This window comes from Kwoniella shivajii, chromosome 3 (genome assembly GCF_035658355.1).
Source record: "Kwoniella shivajii chromosome 3, complete sequence".
Taxonomy (NCBI): domain Eukaryota; kingdom Fungi; phylum Basidiomycota; class Tremellomycetes; order Tremellales; family Cryptococcaceae; genus Kwoniella; species Kwoniella shivajii.
The window spans coordinates 2,139,115-2,159,051 of record NC_085910.1 but is presented as its reverse complement, the minus strand read 5'-3'; the positions used below and the strand labels follow the sequence as shown (position 1 = coordinate 2,159,051).

General features: G+C 44.2%; 6 protein-coding genes and 1 non-coding gene across 7 annotated transcripts; 2 read left to right on the top strand and 5 right to left on the bottom strand.

The window, feature by feature from the left end:
• Positions 1–22: 22 nt before the first annotated feature.
• On the bottom strand, positions 23–137 carry IL334_002988. The gene has a single exon (XR_009999586.1). It is a non-coding gene; the product is annotated as a 5S ribosomal RNA (ribosomal RNA).
• Positions 138–412: 275 nt separating this feature from the next.
• IL334_002987 (uncharacterized protein) lies at positions 413–2,837 on the bottom strand (the record flags this gene model as incomplete). Its single annotated transcript, XM_062934725.1, has 12 exons — positions 413–644; positions 701–786; positions 852–1,179; positions 1,243–1,331; positions 1,398–1,537; positions 1,608–1,864; positions 1,934–2,011; positions 2,074–2,133; positions 2,191–2,247; positions 2,307–2,399; positions 2,475–2,598; positions 2,669–2,837. 12 exons carry the CDS (start codon positions 2,835–2,837, stop codon positions 413–415), a joined length of 1,713 nt encoding a protein of 570 aa, XP_062790776.1.
• A 5,044-nt stretch (positions 2,838–7,881) lies between these two features.
• On the bottom strand, positions 7,882–11,128 carry IL334_002986 (uncharacterized protein; the record flags this gene model as incomplete). The annotated part of the gene is made up of 15 exons (XM_062934724.1): positions 7,882–8,208; positions 8,282–8,344; positions 8,416–8,535; positions 8,596–8,721; positions 8,785–8,863; positions 8,929–8,957; positions 9,021–9,136; positions 9,202–9,434; positions 9,500–9,608; positions 9,685–9,819; positions 9,899–10,035; positions 10,151–10,293; positions 10,347–10,762; positions 10,823–10,901; positions 10,997–11,128. 15 exons carry the CDS (start codon positions 11,126–11,128, stop codon positions 7,882–7,884), a joined length of 2,244 nt encoding a protein of 747 aa, XP_062790775.1.
• A 348-nt stretch (positions 11,129–11,476) lies between these two features.
• Positions 11,477–13,739, top strand: IL334_002985 (uncharacterized protein; the record flags this gene model as incomplete). The annotated part of the gene is made up of 13 exons (XM_062934723.1): positions 11,477–11,590; positions 11,660–11,804; positions 11,871–11,984; positions 12,044–12,060; positions 12,121–12,230; positions 12,281–12,339; positions 12,395–12,723; positions 12,793–12,858; positions 12,931–13,131; positions 13,199–13,286; positions 13,343–13,426; positions 13,483–13,610; positions 13,665–13,739. The coding sequence occupies 13 exons, from the start codon at positions 11,477–11,479 to the stop codon at positions 13,737–13,739; spliced, it is 1,530 nt and encodes a 509-aa protein (XP_062790774.1).
• Positions 13,740–13,881: 142 nt separating this feature from the next.
• Positions 13,882–14,473, bottom strand: IL334_002984 (uncharacterized protein; the record flags this gene model as incomplete). Its single annotated transcript, XM_062934722.1, has 3 exons — positions 13,882–13,933; positions 13,994–14,262; positions 14,354–14,473. The coding sequence occupies 3 exons, from the start codon at positions 14,471–14,473 to the stop codon at positions 13,882–13,884; spliced, it is 441 nt and encodes a 146-aa protein (XP_062790773.1).
• Positions 14,474–15,246: 773 nt separating this feature from the next.
• IL334_002983 (uncharacterized protein) lies at positions 15,247–15,980 on the bottom strand (the record flags this gene model as incomplete). Its single annotated transcript, XM_062934721.1, has 4 exons — positions 15,247–15,267; positions 15,333–15,483; positions 15,559–15,815; positions 15,870–15,980. 4 exons carry the CDS (start codon positions 15,978–15,980, stop codon positions 15,247–15,249), a joined length of 540 nt encoding a protein of 179 aa, XP_062790772.1.
• A 1,789-nt stretch (positions 15,981–17,769) lies between these two features.
• IL334_002982 (uncharacterized protein) lies at positions 17,770–19,637 on the top strand (the record flags this gene model as incomplete). The annotated part of the gene is made up of 11 exons (XM_062934720.1): positions 17,770–17,975; positions 18,046–18,144; positions 18,204–18,267; positions 18,329–18,419; positions 18,480–18,553; positions 18,610–18,655; positions 18,719–18,759; positions 18,832–18,973; positions 19,231–19,351; positions 19,440–19,527; positions 19,587–19,637. 11 exons carry the CDS (start codon positions 17,770–17,772, stop codon positions 19,635–19,637), a joined length of 1,023 nt encoding a protein of 340 aa, XP_062790771.1.
• Positions 19,638–19,937: the final 300 nt, after the last annotated feature.

The window sequence follows — 19,937 nt, the reverse complement described above, 5'->3', positions numbered from 1 at the left end:
AATACCGATGCACAATAAAAAAAACTACAGCACCCGGGATTCCCATCTGGTCCCCCACGATGGTACTAATCGAGCGATACCCAGCTTAGCTGCCCAGAGCAAACGGGATGGGGCGGTTTCTAGGTTCTATGGCCGTAGATGTTAGTTTGTGCGCTCTTATCCCTCATATACGTGTTGAGGGAATGTGGGGGATGAGAGACCGAAAGGGTGTCTGAGCATTCTGTCACGCTTGCTTCTGTTATCCTTGAACCCGGTAGACCAGCATACGATGCCTCGTTGGTCTATTATCTATAATGCATGTAGAACTACGGAGGCTAACATCCTCTCATTCAGTCTCCTGCATCTTGGTGCCTGTCTGTCGGAAGGCTTTTTCCTCTGAGCTATCAAAGTGACCTTTGAATCTACCTCTGGCTTAAGGAGAATCTTCAGCAGCGTGAGCTCCAGTAGATTTTTTATTCATAAAAGAAGTTTCAAATCTTCTTATTCTAGGCTTTTCGCTTTTAGGTCCAGTAGGATTTCCGTTGACCTGAGTCTCGACGTGCTCTGTAGTGCCTCGAGTACCTTTCTTCTCATCTTTGGCTACAACGGTAGCAAGATCGAAATCTTTCCATTGTCTAGTGGGGAGTCTAGCTTCCATCATGAAGCTAATTCATCACTGTTAGCTTTGATGTTTCGCGAGACAAATGGAGTGCAAACTTACTTAATTTCTTCAAGGGTTCTACCGATGGTTTCAGGAATGAAGAAGTAGACGAAAAGCAAAGAAGCGAGAGCACCAAGGGAGTATATCTGATCATGAGGAGGCGGTTGGTCAATAAACGGCTGTTGTCACGCCTCACTAGCAATTAACTCACGAAACCGATCATTGGACCAAGACCAGCCTCGGTAGGTTGGAACAAGTAAGGTAGAGTGAATGTGACTGCCCAAGCTGAAACCCAGAAAAGGGCAGTACCAATAGACAAGTGCTTTTGTCTGTTTCTTCCAGTTGACATTTCAGCAGCTACTACCCAAGCCAAAGGTCCCCAAGCCACGTTGAAGGCGAAGACGTATAGACAAATCATGGCTGCTACTGCTTTACCGAATGCAGGGTGATCTTTAAGGTATGGCTCAAATCGACTTCCTTGTCCTGCAACAGCTCCAAGACATCCAACAACGAGCAAAGTGATTAACATGAAGATACCACTGCGACGCCCATGTCAGTCATTATCAATATAAACCACATTAGGCATCAGAAGGGAGACTTACGTGTAAAGTAACAACGGTCGTCGACCAAATCGATTAACAACGAAGAAACTCGCAAGTACACCAAGAACCTCAATGCAATCAACAATGATCTTTTGAAATGTCATCATTAGTATTGAAATCAAGAATCCCCACAATAAATGGGCAATCACACTCACCGTAATGATAAAAGTGTCGCTTAATCCAACGAGAGTGAAGAAGGTAGTGGTGTATGAGAAAATGAATTGAACACCGGAAATCTGCTGGGAGACCAGAATACCAACTGTTGCAATGAATTTTCTTCTCTCAACGGGATTCCCTATGAGAAAACAAAATCATGCTGTCAGTTAGCAGATGGCCAATTTCGTCGAAAAGGCACTATCACTTACTCCACAGATCACTCCATTTGGATTCACTACTTGAAGCTTCTGCTTCTTCCTCCCTTGATTTGTTGAGAATGGCCAATTGTTCTTGAACGAGAGATTCTTTGTATTCTGATCCTCCATGAATCTTGAATAATGCTCTTTCAGCTTTCTCAGATTTTCCTTTGTATAACAGCCATCGAGGAGATTCGGGCACAATGAAAAGGACTCCGAAGAGAAGAACAACCCAAACAAGATTGATAGCAATAGGGATTCTCCATGATCTGTACATTGAAAAAAGCATCAGCACATCAATTTCGATTGATACGTCTACTGAAATGTATCGCGCTTACGAAGTGTCTGATTTGTTGTGGGAAGCAAGACCGACACAAGCACCAATAACTTGACCAATGGCCAACATGAGTTGCCAACTATCATAAAGTGTAAGCGAATCTCCCAACATGGCATTGTCCGGGGATAAACTCGAACCTACCTCGAGACACATGCACCTCGAATTTCCACAGGAGGGATTTCGGAAAGGTAAAGTGGTGCTCTGCACAATTTTTGTTATTATCAATGGAAGTTTCGTGCGTCGCGTGGAACGACTTACGCATTAGATATGATGCCAATACCTGCACCAGCAATCAAACGGCCGACAGTGAGAAGACTAGTCAAAGATGTTATTGACTGGTTGACAGTATTAGATTCAGTGGCAATACTACTCACGCTGAACTACCTATTATAATCATCTGTAAAACAACACCGATGGCAAGCAGGATGATGGCTGAAAGAAGACCACCTTTTCGTCCGGCGTAATCACTATGAATTCAAGGTCAACAATGAGATCTCGCGAGTCTCGGGAAGTGTATTCAGATTTACAAAAACAGAACCTACCCAATAGGTCCCGCGGCGAGTGATCCAAATACTTCACCGACTTGGATAATGGATACCCAGAGAGATTGATCACCACTTGAAATAGAATATGTACCGTCTCCATTGGAATCACCAAATTGTCTGACTGAAAAGCGATCATACGGGAATCCTGTCAACACTAAATCTGACGGAATGCAAGGGAGTTCGTCACGTACCGAATACAGGTGTCTCTAACAAAGAGGTGAAATACGTTCCATCATACCCATAGGCAACGGGTGCGATGGCAATTAACGCACAGAATAAGATTGGTCTTCTATACTCTTTCTTGAACCATTCTCCCCATGACGTAAGTCCTGAGTCTCCAGCAGCAACCGCAGCTACCATTTTTGGTCTATGATGTTGAGTTGTTTTGGGTATCGAATTCTATCGATTATTGAGTTTGTTGTTGTTGTTATTGTGAAAAGATATCAACAACAAGAAAACTTTTTGAGTGTAACAATTGGTAAGCGTTTTGTCTGTCGGTGTTCCCCAAGGGGCTGTTTATATTTCTCAGAATATTTGGAGGCTGCGTCTTTCCTCTCGTGTTCGAAACTTGTGGCCGGTGTACTTCAATTGGTAGACCACCAGAAAATTTTGTCGTTTGTGACATCCATTCTCTCCTTTTGCGGGATGTGTCTTCCCTAATTGATCCGACATCGGCAAGTTGATAAAGTCAGGTTATAACTGTTATGAAAAACTTTAGTCTGAATCCATCCAAGTATAAACGGTAACGCCCCTAACGTCATTTCGAAAAAGCCTGAAAAAGTTTTTCCACCCTACGCAACTATGTTTTTTACGAACACAATCGGAATCGCTTTTGCTGCCGCCGGTAGCACAATTACGAGATCTAGGGGTGTACGAAGTGACTAATGCGGCAATTGTGAAGAATGAACCTGAGTGACTCGGTAAATGTTCGTCACCTTCAAATATTGTAATTACACTTTGCTGATCCGATGCGCCGGCAGCTTCCTTTTTCGCCTAAGCACAAGATTCGTACCATAATGCTCGTCTTGTGTCCAAAGGACGCGCTAAGGTGAACTAGAGAGACATTCCAGGTTACAAGTGATCGGAATAGCGGGTCTTCACAGGGGTTTCCTTTCCTGCTATTAGTGGGGCAAGGCGCAATGGGACATGCAAAGATTTACCCAACTGATGTGATGAGGAAAGTCTGGTCTGGGCCATGGCGCGAGTTTTTCTTTTGTGGGACAGTAGGGTATGATAGCAGATCATATAAACATGGATCGTATTCATCGATTAGTCTGACAGTGTCGCTATAGGCATAGCATGCAATGCATGGTATATATGCATCAAGATTCCTCAAATAGTATATTGAGATAGTCCTTAAATGAGACCCGTATGACTACCTTTGTTCTGGTTGAAGCAGAATCAGACCTAAAGCTGATATGATACACACATGGCAGTTCGTGCCTGTTAAAGACATCGCGCAAAGCAGCTTCTTAGGGCAACATTACAGATGTTCACATTACCTGTGAACAGTGATCTTTGTGTCAGCTGCTGACTGCCAACATCAATGATCTGCAGGTGAAGAGCCGAAGCGGGGATTAGGGAGATTAATGTAAAGTTCGTGTATGACTTACCATATACACTCATGCAGCTCAGGTAACCCGCATTGCAAGTTGCTTTACAAGCAATGTATGGGTTCCAAGCTTTACCGACCGGTACAAAGGCCAACAACATAACGAAGAACAGTATCCATGCAAGCTTCGGAAGGAGCGGAGGATTGGGTCCTGACATGGTGTGTGAAGTTATCGAATAAGAGTATATCGAAAGTGAATGGAATGTAGGCGGAATGATTCTACCGATTCTTCTAGTCGGCGGTGCTACTGTAGATGGCATCCATTAGTATAATATGGGGGTTTGTCGAAGAGATGAGATGTGATGTCGGATTATGAAACTCACTGAAGAACAGGGCTTGCTTGTAGCTGACAGAGTGATAGCTGACAGGGTATCAATAGCTTGCTGGATACTATGAAGAGATATTGATGCGGGGGAAACATGGAATATCGACTCATGATCATCGGTTTTATACCTGTCTTTGTTTACTTGGCAGATAGTCATTCTGTGGCTTATCTCTAATTTCGGTGGGGAAGAAAGCCAAGATCAGTACTTGGTGAACACGCTGAAAGTCATCATGATCAGGGTGGATCACTACCTTTCTCAAATCATCTTAGTCTGTTTCTACATGTAATCAAATACACACAAGGATGCGCAACCCTTTCCATCTGAGTTGATCATTGATGCAAATCAGTCGATAGCTGGATAAGAAGAGGAGCGGTAAGTGGCGCATCTGACTGTGATTTGTTAACTCTATCGCCACCTGCATACCTTGAAACCAAGAGGAGAAGTTTGTTTGATGTCGATTCCATTCAGCTATGCTGTGATGATAGATAGAAAAGACGTGCAAGCTGAAATTTGATATTCTACTTCCAGCAGGAGCTGACGAGGTAGTTGTGCAATTTACTCTAGCAAGCAAAGAAGTTCAGTTAAGTGGGAGTGCATCAGCCGTCAAGCAGTGCTCAACCATCATAATAGCCAAAGTGACCGTTTTCTACAACGACGTGAACGTGCGTTATGTCGACCCCTTCCCGAGCACTTTTGAGACTACTGAGCTCAAGATCCGTTCATTTCAGCCACAAACACGCGCTAAGCGCATCGGAATGTCCCGTTTTGTTTGTCGGATCAATCAGAAACATTCACACAAGTAAACGAGCCGATAATCACTGTGCACTGGTGATCAGATCGCACCGATTATTCATACAAGGTCAAAGCAAACAAATCAAGATGGAAAAGAACATCAAGGAACAACAATATCCCCGGGCCGATAGCGGCACCATTTTCCGATGGATACAAGATCCTATCGAGTCGTTATGGTCTCATCATCTCAATTCTACCATGAAAGAACAGTGGGCAATTTAATCAGAAAGCGCTGTCCTCCCTTGGCAGCATCGTTATTGTTATGCATTATTTAAACGATATTCAACAATTGTAAAATGTATTAACCATATTCATCCATCTATGTTTGTCGAAATTCTGCGTTATTATACATGTCCAGGTATTGCACATTTTAGAATTATAGAAATAAAGTAATCTATGTTGAGTGATATTGATATATTTGATGCCTTTACAGGTTACGGCGAAAAGAGAGCTATTGCGTCGAATATAATTAGCAACGCATGAAGCAGACTGTTCGGATGGAGTAACACGAGGCAAGGCGAGGGCCAGACACTACGGCGAGAAGTACACCAGAGTTAGTAAAACATCTTTAAGAAACACGATCAACACAATCAACATGGCGTGTACTGCAATTCGGTCACCGCGGCCGTTGTCACCGAAGCGATTAAAGAAAAGGAGAAAATCTTCCGAAGGAGATGTGGATAAGGGTGGCAAAAGAATCACATGACTAATTCATCGGTCATACTTCTTCTCTACACAATGACAAGGCGATGTGGATCACACGCATACGAAAGAGGTGATATATCGTCTTGCTATGATGAATGAAAAATCTGAAACTCACTCGCACCCATGGCACACATCTTAAACCTTTGCTCGCACTGTTGTCTACAGTAGAATGACATGTAGACGGGAGCAAATTGACCGTTGGCCGGTGCTGACAGGAGGATAACAACCATAAGAAGGATAAGGACCGAGATCGTGGGAGAGAAGGTTGTATGAGTTGACTTCGGAGTGAACGACATGATGCTCTGCTTCTGTACGACTAGTTGCTGCCAGGCGGAATAAGGGTGGGGTCGACTCAATAGATGTTGTCGTGTGACTGTTACTAACACGAAAAGGGACTGGTTTGATATGGGTCTGATACTTGAGAGATGCGTTCGAATGTGAGGAATGGAAAATAGAGAATGGAAACTGCGAAAGAGAATAGGATTATATATATCGTATTCGAAGGATGAATAGCTTGACTTTTGGTGAAATACTCAAGTAAAAATCTCGCACAACTTCATCTCATTGTTCAAATTTGATCCTTCAACCATCACTTGTTCGTTGAAGTGAATTTTTTCTCACACTACCATCACTCATCGCCCTAAGGCTCTACTACATCCCGCCTTCTCCTTAGGGTCTTTCGAAGTCTAGCCTTTGCTTGACCTTGTCCGAGTGAAGGGGGAAAGAAAAGGAAACCCCCTTGTTTTTTGGACAAGCAAAAACATCGCAGTAATATTCCGATCAAAAGTCGAAATTCTTCAATTTTAGGGAATCAGACGCCGACACCGTGTGGATGTTGAGTGAAGAAGTCTGTGCATTTACAATTCAAATGTTCGTTCTACGCTTGTTACATCAGCGAAGATATCTTGTAGATTTACAAGTGTTGTGTGTTTATTGGTTTTGATGATGCTTGATGATCGGAGAACGATTAACAATGCTTACGAAGAAAATCGCTTTTCACTAGTATTCGAAGAATGCTAAGAGAAAGACAGAATCTTCATTCGGTACCTCGCTGGTCCTCCTCGGCAGTCGTGGCCTGAGATTCAAGGCAAAGTCTCGTCCCTCTGCTGAGGTGAGGACTGGTCTCCTGACCCTTCGTAAAATTCGAGTTCCATTCCCCAATGAAGCAAAGAGGGTATGGCAATAGTGCCAAAATGGTTTTAACGGTTGTCAAATGGTCCCGAAGTTCCAGGCCTGATGATCGACTAGCATATCCTTATATTCAGTCACCATCAAAATACAATGAAGAGTAGATTTCAGGCGGCAGTGACTTTGCACTGCATCGAGGGAAAAGTACGTTTCATGTTGTTTTGTCACTTAAAGATCATCGGCAATGCCATGTCGTGTGCTGATCGCTACCAATGGTTCAGGGAAAGGATATGATCGAACTGTATATTTTGTGAGTGTATGTGTGTGTGCGTATTGTATCGTATTTTGACCTGCTCACCAGAACTCCCCTTCAGGTCCAACACAGGTCACAGTCTATCCTTTTGACTGACACTAAGAAGAGAGCCTGCATTTCAAAGACCTGTAAATAATGAAGCAGCTTCTTCATGGTGGCGAAGATATTTTAGTTCCTACGATGACACAGAGATCAAGTAAATAGACTAATTGGTCAAGCGGAGGACGCTGGCGCGTGTTGCGCGTGTTGTATGGTCAGAATCGAATGAGACTTCAGCGCCCGAATTTGGTTAGAATGAGTGGGGAAGTGGGGAGATAACGCTTAACTAAAGTATTGTTTTCCGGCAGTCATGCTATCCATTTGAATCCAAACGATCCCAAGACATTGGTGAATATATATTTATGCGGCGTAATTTGGTCAATATGCAAGATACGCATGATGAGATACTGCATAGGTGCACTATGTGATACATAGGACAATTGTAAAAATTTCTCTCTGAAATTCAATGACAACATACAATAAGTGTACCTACAAATTGATTAAATCCCCTTTCGTCTCCTTGTCTTCAATCCTTCCATCCTCGCTCTCACCAGTCAAAGTAGCAGCAGATCTCATATCAACGTCTATTTGATTAGCTTCCGGTGAGCCTTGCCTTGTAGAAGTGGTTGATGGATTGGTCATGCTGATATCCATTAGATCGTTTACGTGGGGGGAGATGTGAGGTAAGGACTCTGCTTGGATGCTTTTGGCAGGGGAAGCTTCCTGATGAGAGAGTTGTCGTTCGAGCTGTGAATGAGAAGGTGCAGGGGAAGGTGCAGGAGGTGGAGGTCTGGGTCCATCCCGCGAATAGATGAGCTATACCAAATCAGGTCAACCCTGCGTTAGCATTCAACAAACACGAAGATTCCGTAACGAAAACTGCACAAACCATATAAGCGCCTCCATCCATCCATAATCCAGTCTTGTCAGTTACAATTGATTCCCACTCAATCTGTGATCACTGCAATCAGCCACTATACACATTGACAACACCCCAGCTGCAGAAGGTACAATCAGACATACCGGTTCTATCTGATATTCCTGAACTTTCCACCATCTTCCGTCTTCTCCCTTTATATAAGCGTATAAGTGTTTACCTCCCACTAATGCACCGTCTTGGAAAAGGATACCACGTAGGATGTACTAGCGGTCAAGGTCAGCATTGCCTTTTTATGAAAACTATGAATGTGCCGTTTGACTAACGACATGTTGGTTATACGCAGGATCATCGGTTTCGAACATAGTGCCAGAAGAAGCTTCCGAATGTCCCTTCAACTCTTCTTTCAAATCAGATACACCTTGCTGCAAGAATTTAAGAATCCTCTCCAGCTAAATCACCAATCAGTCAGCTCCGAAGTCAAACATGATTATCATGAAATGGCAAATCCTTACCTTGTCCTTCATCTCCCTCTGAGATTCATTCTGCAATTTGTCCTCAGTAAGAGGCGAGTTGTCCAGATGCTCGATCAACCTGTTTGTAGGTCAGTTATACTTCATCGTTCGCTGGATTGCCGGATATCGAGTCTCGTTACTTACGTAGCTATGCTTTGTTGGTAGTCATTTCCCTGAGTAGGATCGAGGCTTAGCGCTGGATTACGGGATAATAAAAGCATAGTAGTCTGGCCTACCTCATGTGTTGTCAAATGATCAATCTTCTCCTGGGTGCGTCTTGCGTTCCCAGCCATCACAGATTGAAGAGCTCTTTTCTGGGCTGCATAGGCAGCGTTGGATTTCATGAACCGATCTATACAAAGTGTATATTAGTACGCCCACTCAAAGGAAGATGATAAGTCAGGAAAACTTGATCACCTAGTACAACCCTTTCGTCCAATTTCCATACCTCCCTCGTGGCCGCCGGCGTCCAGTCAAGAATGACGGTCAATATATCCCCCAAATCGACCAGACTCTGGGAAGCTGAATCTGATTGCCAGAGTACGTTGGCTAAGTGAGAGTAGATATCCGGTGGGGTATTAAATCCTCGGTTGAAGGTCACATAAGAAGATCGCTGTGGATGATCGCCGTCTACGTGAGTTTGAAACATTCTGATGATAGGAAGCAGGATGATCAGTACATTGCGTCGAATACGTTGAGGTAGCGGATCACTCACCGCTCGGGACCAAGTGTATCGAGAGCTTGCCAGTGTTCTGGACTAGATGCATCTCCCACCTGAGATAGCATGAGATTGCTGAAATAATGTACAAATAGTTTATGCAATTCTGGTATCATAGATGTATGATCATTTGGCGTAAGTGATAACCCTTATATCTGTTGCACCAATGTATACTGACTCACCCAGAGCAGGGTAATTGGGAGGCAACTGATTTGGTTCTTTTCCATCACGCAATTCCTTCAACGGATCATCCACCTCGACGAAGCTGGATTTCGATTCGATAGAAGATTTATATAGATCCACAAATACCTTGCCCTCTGAATCAGAGCATGAGTCAGCTTTGTGCTCACTATTTACATCAAGACTTGGGATATGTCGTGCACGAGGTTCACTTACTATCGGCAGCCTCCATTATTTGATTTGATGCCAATACATTGGCTACGGCATCTCGAAGTTGAGGTACTGCATACATAGCTTGAAGGAAGTTGGCAGCATAAGTGGAATGGCCTGTCTCAGAGTAGAGAACGAGGGGTCTATAATGAGTGTTTGCAGGAGAGATATAGTAAAACGGGAAGAAAGCAAAAACCATATGCTTTGTATCAGCTAAAGTAGGTCGGCTAAACAAGGAAGTGAATGGGATTGACTCACGCTCCAGCGACTCGCTCTGTGGGAACAGCTTTGTTGACATCTTTCACCGCTGAATTGGAATGGAGACTTGCAGTCATAAGGGATTCCTGTATTGCTCTGTCCATATCTTCATCTTCCTTCGACGTGGAAGTTGTATTGTTGTTCTAGTAGTCGTCGTCAGCACACCCCAGTTAACCATTGTCAGGACTGGACATACATGACTAGCTGGTACCAGAGCCATCTTTCCTTCTTCATCAGTCTTATTTGTTGGTCCAAATAGTGGTCCAAGCAGTGTATCTGTGACTTCGCCTTCATCGTTTGTAGGACTTGGTGGTGGAGGTCCAGTTGCTCTAACACTTCTCTCCCTCTCTAAACGCTTGTCGTCCTCTTCAATTGGTTCCCCAATCTCTGCCACAGACATCGAAAGAGCCTTGCGTAGATCCTCGTCGTCATCATCATCTCCTACTATGGTGGGTGCAAGTGAACGTGCCGGTGCTATGTTTCGATGAGGTAGAGGTGGGGGACGGGCTTGATCTTGACGGAACGGGTTATTGGAAGCAAACTGGGGATTGGCGGATGGAGTTGGTTCCCCAGACGACGGGGTATCAACGTCGATTACTTCTCGATGCTCGACTACATAGCAGGCAGGTTTCTTAACCCCTTACTCCAAAGATAGAAGGAACGGTGACATACCAGAGGTACCCTCTGCTCTTTGTGGTCTCCATGAATCATAAATTGGAGGTCCTTCCGGTTTGGGCGGTTCTGGTTTCCACTGTAAACAGTTTGGTCAGCTGACAAGGACAGGGTGCATACATCAGAGTGTTATGCTTAGATTCATGGGGTAAGAAAGGAGACTTGGTGACTCACATCTGACCCATCCCCGAAACACCAATTGACAGCTGGTTCAACGTTATGAAAACGAGATGCAGCTTCACGAGCTATGATAGGATCTATACCCATCTCCTTGAGCGCGTTGAAAGTGATGTCGTGGACCGACATAACTGAAGACACGCCACTTCGTTGGTGATCAACTGTCTCTCTGTGGGATAAGGTTCTGCTGTGATTGAATGCAAGGACGAGATGTCAATCGAACTACTGATTCCAACTTCGCCTCTTAAACAATATGGATTGAAATGTAAAACTCACTCACCATAGAAATATGATGACATGGAAGATTGAGAAGCTGTATTACGTAATTGATCGGTACAGTACTGTAAATGATGTCAACGTTTGATCGAAAGACCATAAATGTATCTGAAATCACAAAAGTCATCTAAATTTACCATATCACAACACTCACCATTCCATCTTCAGGCAGCAAGTTCTGCGCTGTCATATCCATCCAACATGCCTACAGCGCCGAAGAAGGACTCATCCTACTCAGTGGATCGACTGCTTCCCTACGTGTTCTTATGTACGATTGGGCCATCAGTCGTTGCGGCTTCGAACCTGTTCATAGTGGTCAGTCATATGATTATCATTACGTCCTAGTCTAGTCGTGTCATTACGGCTAATTTTGAACACTCACAGAGATACTTGATGTGTCGCTATTACTGGGTCAAACAGGGTACAGATGATATACCAGGAGTAGGAGATGACAGATGCGACAATCGGGACGTTCATGCTTTAGCAGGTAGTGTTTTGGCTGCTTTAGCTACTTTGGATGGAATATGCTGTGAGTGGAATGCAGTGGACTCGAGACGCGTATATATCTCGTGTTCGTAGCTAAAATCGACTAAAGCATTCATGTCCTCGCCATACGTACAGAGCCTGTCGGATCGTTATGGACGAAGACCATTGATGATAACAGGGCCTTTGCTGGCAACTGTGTCAACGGGATCCATACTTTTAGCATGTGAGTGTCATTGAAGTAGATAACTTGTTCGAGGTGGACGCTGACTTATCTCCTCACAGACTATGTGAATAACACTGTGGGTTTCTTTCCGCAGACGGACGGAGGTAGTACGGCTAATGCTATACATCAAAATTAGACACTAGCATGGATACTGTTGGTATTGACAGGGATTTTCGTTTCTGCCTCGACAAAGGCGGTATTCCTACCGTCATTATGTGTGGCAGATGTTGCCACTGATGAGGCAAGGTGAGTTCTGCTGTGCCTTCATGGACGTATAGCTGCTCATGACTCTCCAGGACAAAATTCTATTCTCGAATGGAAGCGGTAGCACTCCTTGGTCCAGGTACAGCTTACAGTAAGCCTGGTTTTGGTATTGCTCATAATTCAGATCAACATTGATTGAGTTTTAGTCGTATCCGCGCTGGTATCTCGATATGTGAACAACATTGCCGTTCCATATTTCATTGCTTTGGGTGCTCAAGTGGGCGCTTCAGCCTGGTCATTCTTCTTCATCGCAGAAAGCCGTCAATTCCCAACGAAAGAAGAGGACGAGCAGGAGTCTAGCGATGGAAATGCGTCAGAAGGAGGATCTGAGGAAGGAGGACTGATAGCTGGTATAGCCGAAAACTTGGAAGCTCCAGTGAAACCACTCAAATTGATTTGGCCTCATAGACATAGGGGTAGATTCCATTGGCAGCTTTTCGTGGTAGCTTTGGCTCTGTTCATGACCACCTCTGGTGTAGGTTCACTCTTTTTCCTTGATTAAGTCGAACTGTGCATCGTCGTCGCTGATACATTTTCCATGTAGACTGTATTCATTGCGACTGCATCTTTGCTATTCCTGAGTGACAAATTTCAATTCGAACCTGAAAATGTAAGTCCTATTGTTCATGTTGTACATCCCCTTTTGTTCTAATTCTCAGAGCTTACGAATCTTCCTCGACAGAACGCATGGATGCTAGCCTTCTTCACTTTCTCCCGATTCGCATATCTAATTATCCTCTTCCCTCTGATATTGAAATTCGGACGAGCTGGGTATAACAAATATGCCCTATGGAAAGACAACAGGAAGCCAAACGATGGTGAAAGACAACCATTGGTGAGGAGAGATACTTCTGCTAAGCAGAGCGATGCGAATCATTTTGATGTGAGTGATCCGCTTAGCTTTTAAAACTCGGAATTAGACATTGACCCGCCACTCGCGGATATATCAGGTCATACTGGCTTTCTTTTCAGTAGTCATCGATGCCATCGCCCTAGGTTTTGTGTCGTTAAGTCTCTCATACCAACAAGTTTTAGCTGGTAAATCATCTCTCAGTCCTCGTTGAGCGAAACAACGGTAGCTGATTTAGGTGTAGCATTTGGAATTATGGCATTCGGCGCGGGCGATAATCCCACGTTCAAAGCAGTATTCGTGTCCTTCGCACCACCGGAGAACTCTAGTACGTCTTTTTCAATATCAACGCAGGGCTTAGCTAATTCTTGAAACGTTATGCAGGTGAAGCTTTGGCAGCTTTGGATATGGTTTTCAGTGCAGCCAAACTTGCTTCGCCTCCTCTTTTAGGTGCCCTTTACGCCGCCTTTGTCGAAGTAGGAAGACCTGAGTTGCTGTTCTTGGCTGCTGGGGTAAGTCAGACGATTCACTAAACACGAGCTAGAGCTGACCGATGGTTTAATTAGGGGTTATGCACTCTGGGAGCTGTGTTGATTGCCCCATTGATCTTCTTGAAGCGACAAGTGAAATCAAATGACTAAAGATTAAAACGATTTGGACCGGAGACAAGAAGGAGAAACTTATTACATAGAGAATATTATCGTGTACCACTAAACCATTCAGTGAAATTCATGCTGCTTCATCATGAACAATGTAGACTGTGAAATTTCCATTCCAGTACATCTATTTAATCGGAATGAACGCATAAGATGCTTGCGCAGTGGCAGATACCGAGCTAAGTTGTACTATATCAACAGCGTCCCGATGTGCGAGATGGAGAATAGGCTGAACGTACCTAGTTCCAGTGGATACAGTGAAGTTACTAGCTGCAAGAAGTGTCCCGTTATGACTGATAAGGATGACTTCATATCCGTCTCCTGGCTCAAGTACTGTGGATTGAGCGTAACCGACTCCACCACCAGTATACTCTGATGGATCAGGTTGGTTCCATATGTATGACCCGACAGATGTATTGACGTTATTAGAGAGGATCTGGGGTTGTCGGATGTTTACTAAGGGTATGACTATTTTGGCTACTATTGTATCGGGATCTGATGAATCAGGCTATAGGGATCTATAGATCAGCAAAAGCTTTCCGGCTGTATCCTGACTCTTCAAAATCTGATACGATAAAGGATCCAAAGGCAAAACTTACAGTCCATGTGATTATTTGATCTCCAGATTGAGTCCATCCATTACTCTCGGTTGGAGCAGTGAGAGTGAGAGCGGAGACTACAGTGCTTAATAGAGTGAGAAGTGTTATACAAGAAAGCATGCTGTCGAATGGGACAGAATGAGTGTGGTAAGTAATGGATGTATCGATGCATTCCTCTCCTTCACCGAATTTTGAAGTTAAAAAATATACGTGTAGTAGAGATAGGTGAAAGCGAGTTAGTTTCAAACGCACACGTAGACCTGTAATAATGTTATTTATGGAGCAAAACCCGTTATGATATATATAGGAACACCAATGTGTGGAAGTTGTATTGGAACAATCAACAACAAAAATAGATGTGATTACTCGAAATATACTATTTATACTACCAATAGCATCTCGTGCCCATGCTCGTGCTGCGCTCAACATCGCTTCCAGCTGCGATTGATTATACTCCTCCGAGAACGACTTAAAGTGTGGTTCAGATTATCGTAATCGATTAAAACGTAATTCATATAAGCATATAACCGCGTCAACCTCGTGGACTTAGTGATATCATCATCGTGTTTCTGTTTCTTTGGCATTTGACAAGGGCCTTCGACGTGTCGTCTTCGACGTGTCGTCTTCTCATATCGAGACAGCTTCGTTGGGATGGATCACCAGCTGAAGTCAAGCATTCGCCTTAATGGTAACAGGAGGAAACGGGGACCGTTGTAGGAGAGAGAAATTTGCCTGTGATCTAGACTGATAAAGATGGTACGAGTAACGTGCATGAATTCAATTATTTCAGTATTGAAGTGGTATTTTACAAGACATCGGACAAAGCGTAACGACTGTAGGAGCCTTTCTCGTGACCAGACATGCGCTGAAGAAAGGGGTGTCCGTGATCTAACCTAACAGAAGGTGATAGTGATCTACACGAGAACAGGCATCAGGTTTTATACTGCGATCGAAAGCTAGTATTGAAACTTGTACTTACACCGGTGTTGTCAGAAAGACATTGAGTCGGAGCACCGCCTTCGGTAGCTGAACCGAGATATGCACCAGGACATTGAGAGGCGGAATTGCCAGTGCAGGCTCCAGGGGCCTTGGTGCAACTTCCAGTGAACCCGAAGTTCATCTTGTAATGGCTGAGTAAACATAAATCTGTTAGCGTCGATCTAGCTTTCGCAGTCTTCGATAAAGTACAGGTAGACGTAGCTTACTATTTGTGATTACCGAGACCTGGGCCATCCAAAAGAGAATAATCCGCAGCGTTCTGTTTACCTTGACCTTGAGAATTGGTTAAAGTGAATTCAACAATTCCACAGTTGACTCCAGAGCTTAAGCAGTTAGCACCGGAGAAACCATCTACCCAAGCTACACCTCCATTGAGTGGACCACTGATGGTAGTAGAACCTTGGGGAGTGGAGTTGCCTTGGTACAAAAAGACAGCTTTACCGCTACCGCAATTGTTGACGAGCTAGAGTTCATTCGTCAAGTCTCAAGAGGAGGCCCAGGAGTGCGATCAACTTACTTTGACATTATGAGACTCAGCTCGAGCATCGAGATGGTTTTCAACAGGAGTAGCCATGACGTTGACAGCGAATAAAGCGCTAAAGACAGCGATGACAGTGTTGAACATCATATTGCTTGTTTGTGAGGTTTGTGAAGTTTGGTGACGAGAAATCGGCTTCTGGTATGGATGCTTTGGTGTTGCAGTTGGATGGTGAATTGAGGGAAACTGGGGCAGCTGAAGACGAATGATGCGTCTTTTTATATCTTGACTTTGAGCTCTTTCGAGCCGATGAAACCACGTCGACACCGGACTGCTTTCGACGGTGTGACGGCTTGACGTTGATATCCCATACACAACTTGGGCGACCATGTGCTCTACCACCATCGACTTATGGCCATGAAGTTAGTTATGAGCTGATCATACTGTCCAAGGAGGTTCTAATGCTCGCTTACCGTATACGTACAGCATGATGAGTTCTCGTTTAACCTCGGGTTATCGGCTGACTGGGTTGGATATTCTAACTTGATGGCCAATAACACTGTATGTCACGGACAGAGGTCTCCCCTTACTACAGAAAGACCACAAGATGCCAATGCGGATGGCCGAGAAGGAACAGCAAGACATATCTTTCCGATGATTCTATAAACAGATCAAAGGAGGTTGTTGCGGATCCGCTTTAAGCGAGGAAGAGTCGATCAACACGTCATGGAGTAGGATTTTACTAGTCTGATAAAGTGGAAAAAGGTCGCCGCAGCCACACACAGATATCACACTACCACAGCTGACCATACAGCTTACCGACGGACTTCACGTTGGAAACTGGAGTGGAGCTTCGCGACGATGGAGTGGTCGTTGTACAGGCGGTCTTATGATTGCATATGTCTCAGGTGCATTGAATTTTTGTGACGTACAAGTAATGTCCATTGAATTGGTTGTCAAAATCGCTTGAACAAACCTTGTGCAGGTACAGTATCGGAATCGAATGGAGAACAAAGGCAGTGAATCCGGTTACTATGGGAGGATTATCCGGATATCCTACCACATCCACGAGGAGAAGAAGTGCTATAAAGAAGCATGATTGAACTTCATCACTCACTGGAAGACTGAGGTGTTTCTGATGTAATCGCTGTGAACCCACTAATTGTCCACGTTGGGATGCAAGTTGAAACATAACTATGCTCATGAAGGTCTGCAAAAGGGACCGGTAAGTGCGGAGTTCTTTTGTCCATGCTCAAATCGGGCAGGAATCCAGAGGGGACGACGAAAGGGTAAAAAACCTGGAATTAACAGTCAGGTTATCTTATAAGCAGCGACAGGATTTAATTCTTCACCTCTGACAAATGCAAAAACCCGGTTATCAACTGCAATCTGGAAATACCGGTAATGATCATTAGGATTTATTCCTAATACTCATCATGGCTGATTAGAAAAACAGAGGAGTCGATAGAATGAGAATACAATTGTGTTCCTAGTGACGATATGATCCACGTTCCACTGGAACTTCCTATTCGAGTAATTCCTGCCAATTTTCCGCACTGTCCACCCTGTTTTTTTTTTTTCTTCTTTTCTTTCTTTGAGTATTTTTTTCTGGTCCATCCCAAACAACCTGCCCTCATTCGTCAGAAACAAACAAAGTATCGCATCTCATCTCTTTCGAGCTCATTCATCCCTACTCTCTACTTCCTATAATTGCGCATACAAACAGACTCGTCAAGTCGAAAAGTTGAAAAGTCGATATCTCTTGACGTCTATATACCAGTTTCACGTTCTTTACTCGCATTTTCCTACTCGACGCGTTGTTTTCTTTTCCTTTGAATAGTAACGCCATACATAAATCCTTCATTTGTCTTATTACTCTCACCGACACAAACTCCTTTTACATAAACAACTTCTTGTAATCAGATCAAGGATCATCAAAATGTCACCTCTATCTGCCTGGACACCTGGGCCCGGTCCCATCTACACCACCATCACCACCGCTTGGGAAGCTCTTGGTGTGCCCAAAGTCCCCATTCAATACAAGACATGGGTACCGGGATCCTCTCCTCTCTCAACTCAAAAAGAGGTAGTAGCTGCTATCGGTACCTACCTTCTCGTCATATTCGGCGGAAGGGAGCTCATGAAGTGAGCATTGTTGATAGCTATGCAGGATTACAGAATGAATATCTGCTGACGTCGGAATCCGCATCAACAGACATAGACAACCTTTCAAACTCACCGGTCCATTTAGATTCCACAATGTATACCTTACACTCGGTTCCGGTCTTCTTCTCGCGTTGATGCTTGAAGAACTGTACGTTATACCCCTTTCTTACCTGTCTTGACGAGCTATCTAATCTGAACATCGCGTAGCGTTCCCATGATCCTCAAACATGGCTTCTTCTGGACCATCTGCAACAGTTCAGCTTTCACTCCTGTTAGTAAAACACGCTCTACCTGTCAGACCTCAACCACTGACGACGTTGGTTATAACATAGCGACTCGTGACCTACTACATGATCAACTACTACATCAAATACGTTGAGCTCATCGACACCGTCTTCCTCGTTCTCAAAAAGAAACCTTTGGGTGGGTGCAGTCATTTGTCACAGATAGGGCAGTAGTAGAACTGATGAACCTGTTTTGAAGCTTTCCTCCACGTCTTCCATCACGCCGCAACCGCCATTCTCTGTTATACTCAACTTGAAGGTGAAACCTCAGTCGTGAGTTCAGCATCTATTTGAAGATGTATTGGCCAAGCTGATATAGGGATGTATAGCAATGGGTTGTCATTACTCTCAACCTGCTCGTTCACGTCATCATGTGTGAGTACATCCCTCCAATGTTTAAAGAGCACGTTCGTTGACTGTGTTTTCACTACTGAATAGACTACTACTACTACGCTACCGCTGGTGGTGCCAAGATCTGGGTTTGTTCATTTCCCCTTTGATCTCCCTTGATGTCCAATTTGAGCTAATACCTGCGTGGTACACCAAAATAGTGGAAGAAATACCTCACTTCGATGCAAATCACTCAATTCATCATCGACCTCTTCATCGTCTACTTTGCCAGCACGTTTTTATTCTCCTACCGTTTCGGGCACAACCAATATCCCAACTTTATATTCCCAATCTCACCTTCTAGTTCGCTTATTTTTGTTCTCCTCTCACTTACATCCCTCATGATCTGGTGGTGCTCTCATATCCTCGCCCCTTTCATGTTACCTTCCTGACATGTAGACCTCTTATCCTTAGGTGGACAAAGACGACTATCATGCTCAGGAAGAAGTTGTCGCCGTACTGCTTCATGTGCACTCTCAACCTCTCTGCTTTCATTTCGATCGTCTTGGTTGTGCCCTAACAGGGCAACACAGCTGACTGATGTTTGTTCGTCCTTGCAGCTTACAACCACTTCGCTACTAAATACACCCCTTTCCCTACCGTTGGAGATTGTGCAGGAAGTGAAGGTGCCGCTCTTTTCGGCTGTGGTCTTTTGACTTCTTACCTCTTCCTCTTCATTGCGTAAGTAAATCCTTCTTATGTTTGGTCACCACACCGCTCTCATTCCCGTTCTCGGATTGAGACAATTGACTTCGGAACATCCTTTTAGCTTCTACCGAGCCACTTACAAGAAAGGCGGGAAGGGAAAAGGAAAGGTCAACGGTACCGCCGACGTTCGAGGATCTTCCAAATCCAAAGTAAGCTGAATGTAATGCTATAACACAAGAGAGATCAGTTATTGACATCCATGTAGTAGGTCATCCTTCAAAACAAACGAGGGACAGTCGTCGTGACTGAGGTGGAATGATCGATCTCTATGTCAGTCGAGGAAAGTCTGAGGGCGAGGGTGACAGGAGCTAGAGAAGGTTTAAAAGTGGATTGATAGGAGGATGAACAGAAAACGGATGACTGAGATGGGCGGAGAACTGTCAATCTGCATGTCATGGGGATTAAAAATGGAACAGAAGTGGACGGCTCAGAGGGGATCTATTAGATAAAAAAGGCATTTTTTCATAGTTTTTAGACACACTTCATGGTCATGTCATTGTTTCATTGTGTCTGCCCGTCAAAGTAGTGTATTCAAACTTGTCAACAGGCCGACGAACCA